The sequence below is a fragment of the Corylus avellana genome, chromosome ca2 (assembly GCF_901000735.1).
Source record: "Corylus avellana chromosome ca2, CavTom2PMs-1.0".
Classification (NCBI taxonomy): Eukaryota; Viridiplantae; Streptophyta; class Magnoliopsida; order Fagales; family Betulaceae; genus Corylus; species Corylus avellana.
Genome location: NC_081542.1, coordinates 29,534,213 through 29,539,423, shown reverse-complemented (window position 1 = coordinate 29,539,423; position 5,211 = coordinate 29,534,213). Strand labels below are relative to the sequence as shown.

Sequence of the window (5,211 nt, the reverse complement as noted above, 5' to 3'; positions counted from 1 at the left end):
AACAAAGGGAAAATTACACTTCACCCGATTTGCAATTTAAGTTTCAATGTTTAAAAATTTGCAATATACCCTAACAAAGTATCAAAAATTTGCAATGTAACCACTCCATTAATCAAATTTTTAGAACGTGTATTTTTTGGTCTAAAATTTAAAAAATTGCCCCCATGTAGTCTAAGAAATTCCAAAAATGCCCTCAAATAAATAAAGAAAAATCAGAAAATAAAATAATATATTGGGGTTAGCTATGGCCACCCCCATTGGCCATTTGGGGGTGGCTCGAGTTTGGAGGTGGTCGGCAAACCCCCATGGGCCGTCGTGGGGGTGGCTTGCGACCCCCAATCCAGCATTTGGCCCCTTGAGGTGGTCGGCCAATCCCCATAGGCCGTGGGGGCAGCTCGCTACCCCCAATCTGGCTGTTTGGGCCTTTTGGGCGTGGTTTCGGCCACCCCCATTTGGCCCCTTGATGGTGGTCGACCACCCCCCATGGGCTATGGGCGTGGCTCACCACCCCCAATCCTGCCGTTTCAAGGTGGCCAAGCCACCCCCTTTGGCCATTTGGTGGTGGGCAAAACCACCCCCAATCCGACCAAATGGGAGTGGCTAGACACCCCCAAATGGGCAAAGGGGCTGGCTATGTCCAACCCCCAATTTTTGTTTTGTTTTGTTTTGCTTTTGTTTTGTTTTGTTTTGTTTTTTCTATTTTTTTTTTTTAAAAAAAAAAAAATTATAAGGGCAATTAGGTATTTTCAATCATTTTCGTAAGAAAAAACGAAAATTATTAACGGATGGGCCATATTGCAAATTTTTTATATTTTGTTGGTGTACATTGCAAATTTTTAAATATTGAAAGTCAAATTACAAATCGAGTGAAACTTTGGGGTAAATTATACTTTTTTCCTTGAACAAATCAAAATGCATTTTGCGTGATGCAAGAAGACTTGCAAAAGTTATGTTGTCTTTGCCAACGAAAACAAAATTTGACAATTGAACACACTAACCAAACTTGTATTTGATTAGTTTAAGACAAAGAGTGGCCTTAAAACACTTGTGTTTTGACCTATTTTATTATTTTTTTTTTCTTTTGTCTTTTTTTCCTATTCTCTTGCTCTTTGCGGTTTTAAATGCAAGACTTACAAAATATCACATCCATGGAGCTCAACTAATAAAATAGTTATCTCCTGGCCTTTGAAACAAGGATAGAGGTGGAGTGGCTTATTTGACACCAATTCATTTGTATTTACGATTCATTTAAAGCATATTATTTTTTCTTTCAAATAATAATGCATGGTTGTTCATATTGTGGATGGCAGGTGCAATATCAAGTGAATTTGGCAATCTACAAAACCTTGAGACCTTTGATATCAATGAAAATAAATTTACTGGTCCAATTCCATTTGAGATCTTTAATATCTCAACCATGCGAGTAATTGGTATGAATTTGAATAACCTCTCAGGCTATCTTCCATCAAATGTAGGCCTCTTCCTTCCAAATCTTCAGACTCTTTATCTTGCAGCAAACAAACTCAGAGGAACAATACCTGGCTCTATCTCCAATGCTTCACAAATCATTAATCTAGATCTGAGCTTCAACTCATTCTCGGGTTTAATTCCTAAAGAACTTGGTGATTTAAGGCTCCTCCAACATCTCAGCCTAGCAAGAAATAATTTGACCATTGAATCCTCTACTCCAGAGTTCAACTTTTTCTCTTCTTTGTCAAATTTAAGATATCTACGCAGCTTAGGATTGTCAGATAATCCACTGAATGACATCCTTCCTAGTTCCATTGGAAATCTTTCTACTTCTCTTCAAACACTTCACATTGTTAATTGCAATATTAAGGGCAACATACCTAGAGATATAGGCAATTTAAGCAACTTGATCACTTTGCTCCTAAGGGTCAATGAATTTTCTGGACCTATTCCTACTACAGTGGGAAGATTGCACAAGGTTCAAGCTCTCGATCTTTCTAGTAATAGACTAGAAGGTCTCATCCCATCTGATCTTTGTCATTTACAGAGCTTGTTTGCATTGTTTTTAAGTGATAATGAGCTTTCTGGACCTATTCCTACATGTGTAAATAATCTCACTTTTCTAAGAGGTCTTTACTTATTTTCCAACAAATTAACTTCCATGATTCCCTTGAACTTGTGGAGCCTTACATATATCTTGGAGGTTCACCTCTCATCAAATTCTTTAAGTGGCCCTCTCTCATTTGAGATTGGAAATTTGAAGGTCTTGAGAAAATTAGCGTTATCAGGAAATCAACTATCTGGCAATATCCCAACAACAATTGCTAGCCTCAAAGATATAGCTATGCTCTCATTGGCGCACAATCGATTAGAAGGCTCAATTCCTAAATCATTTGGTGAATTGGTAAGCTTGGAATTCTTGGATCTTTCGAGTAACAATTTATCTGGAGAGATTCCCAAGTCCTTGGAAGCACTCTCATACCTTAAATATCTAAATGTCTCTTTCAATAGACTACAAGGAAAAGTTCCTGTGAGAGGACCGTTTGTACACTTCTCTGCTGCATCATTTATATCAAATGATGGACTTTGTGGTGCTCCTCGACTGCAAATTCCCCCATGTAAAGAAGGTGCTTCTCGACCAAAAAATACCGCAACATCGTCTATACTAAAGTATGTATTACCAACAATTGGGTTAACAGTACTTGTAGTTGCTATTGTATCATTATGGATAGGATGCAGAAAAAGGAATTCAAGACTTCCACTCGAGATAACCTCGTTACCACTGGTAACATGGAGAAGAATTTCCCAACAAGAACTTTTACAGGCAACAAAAGGGTTCAGTGCAAACAACTTACTTGGTAAAGGGAGCTTTGGATCAGTATACAAAGGGACACTTTCAGATGGAATGATTGTTGCAATAAAAGTTTTTAACTTGGAAGTAGAGGAGGCATTCAAGAGTTTTGAAATAGAATGTGGGGTACTACGCAATATTCGTCATCGGAATCTTGTCAAAATCATCACCACATGTAGTAACATGGACTTCAAAGCTTTTGTATTGGAATACATGCCTAATGAGAACCTAGAGAAGTGGTTGTATTCTCAAAACCGTTGTTTAAGTATATTACAAAGGCTAAATATAATGATTGATGTCGCATCAGCACTGGAATACCTTCATTATGGTTATTCAACACCTATTGTTCATTGTGATTTGAAGCCCAACAATATCTTGTTAGATGAAGATATGGTCGCACATGTTGCTGATTTTGGCATTGCCAAACTATTAGGTGATGGGGATTCTATGATGCGAACCATGACTCTTGCTACAATTGGGTATATGGCACCAGGTGATGTTTTTAACCTACAACTTGAACTTGAATATCTGTCATTCTATTCATGCATACACATATAACTATAACCTTTTGGTAGAATATTGACTTTAGTACTTTATATCCTTGAATTTTTTTTCATTGACTATTGTGCAATATAAAATTATATTCTCATGATTAATTGCTATGTTGCAAATAGAGTATGGGTCACAAGGAATTGTTTCTACAAGAGGCGATGTGTATAGTTATGGTATTTTGTTGATGGAAACTTTCACAAGAACGAAACCTACTGATAACATGTTTGCTGGAGAAATGAGTTTGAAGCATTGGGTAGAAGAATCATCATGCCTTTCTATAAGTACTGTGGTCGATGCCAATTTGTTAAGAACCGGAAGAGATAATGCTTCTATAGAAGATTGCATATCATCCATAATGGGGTTGGCGTTGCATTGTTGTGCAGAGTTACCTGAACATAGGGTTAATGCAAAAGATATTTTAATCACACTCAAGAAGATCAAATCGAAATTTGTAAAAGATACAGAAGGAAGCTAGTTATATGAGAACATCTGGTTTGTTTCTAGCTCTTGTAATGTTTCTTCTTTTGAAATAATATAGCAGTCTCGAGACTCCTCTAAAGAGATTTGTTTATAGCCATTGCTTTGTTATAGTAGATAATAATAGTAACATTTGTAAGTGTTATAGTCCATGACTTTAATTAGCCACCAATGAGTATTCTAAGTTAGTCTCAAAGTGTTGAAGGCAACAAAATGATTAGCTTCGCTCTCAGGGAGATAAATGAGAACAACTGTGGGATTGTATTAACAGATATATCCTTGTATGTAGATATTGCTTGTGGAAGTTCTGGAAGAATAATTAATAATTCAAAGATGTACATTATAATATTTTAAAATCATCATTTTCTATTAGAATAGAGACGAAGTTTCTACTAAACCTGTGGTAGTCAGCATTCATTCATTTGAGCAAATGGGAATTGAAAGGACTAATTAAGTTTTACCTGGCCACTCCGATCCCCTGATTATCTAGAAAAAGAATTAAGCTTCTATAACTTTTAATTGCTTAAAATTGTTGTTTTATGTATGACAAAGTAGAATTGATTTCTTGAAATATTTGTTACATGTTAATTCAAAATTATAATTAAATTATTTACTTGATTGAAAATGTGCATTAAATCATAAGAATTTGTGTTTTAGACTAGTGTTTTTGGTACTTTATGAGGACTTGTGACAAACAACAGTAAACGTTATGGCCACCGTTGGGAATAGAATAGAAAGTTGCAATTAGAAGAGCATATTTCATAGAACAGAAAAATATTTCTACAACTTATATATATATAGTGTGTTTCTGTTGATTTTGGATTTATAATGTATAGCTTAGGCTCCTTTTTTTCGATGTAAAACGTTTTCCACCGAAAATATTTTCTTGAAAAATGATTTTTTTGGAAAAATATTTTTCGGTGTTTGGCGCATATGGAAAATCACAATTTTTTTTTAATATTTTTTTATATATTCAATCACTTTAAATTACAAAAATATCCTAACTGGACCTGGCGAGTCTCGACTGGGTCCAAGCAGGGTCTCAACCATTGAGGGGCCAAGTTAAGGTTAACCTATATAATATTATACAAATACCTTCATACAATTTGAACCCGACAAATACAAAATAATGGCCACTGATACTTAAACCTAGTGGAACCAATTCATGTACTTTCCACAGCTCCTACTGCCAATCAAAATTAAGGACGTGATACCGACCACCTTATAGGACCACGTGCAACCTTGGACAAGATTTTGTTTCTGTACAGCTTTAGCCTTTAGCCTCTACGGGGGGTGTGTGGGGGGCCTGGTGAGAATCAAATCTAAGCCGCATGAAGAGATACCTTTGCCGTAACTATGAA

At 36.0% G+C, this 5,211-nt stretch overlaps 1 protein-coding gene across 1 annotated transcript; it reads left to right on the top strand.

Moving 5' to 3' along the window:
• Positions 1-1,303: 1,303 nt before the first annotated feature.
• Positions 1,304-4,014, top strand: LOC132169544 (receptor kinase-like protein Xa21). Its single transcript, XM_059580566.1, has 2 exons — positions 1,304-3,314; positions 3,496-4,014. Exons 1-2 carry the CDS (start codon positions 1,304-1,306, stop codon positions 3,846-3,848), a joined length of 2,364 nt encoding a protein of 787 aa, XP_059436549.1. The 3' UTR covers positions 3,849-4,014.
• The last annotated feature ends 1,197 nt before the right edge of the window (positions 4,015-5,211 follow it).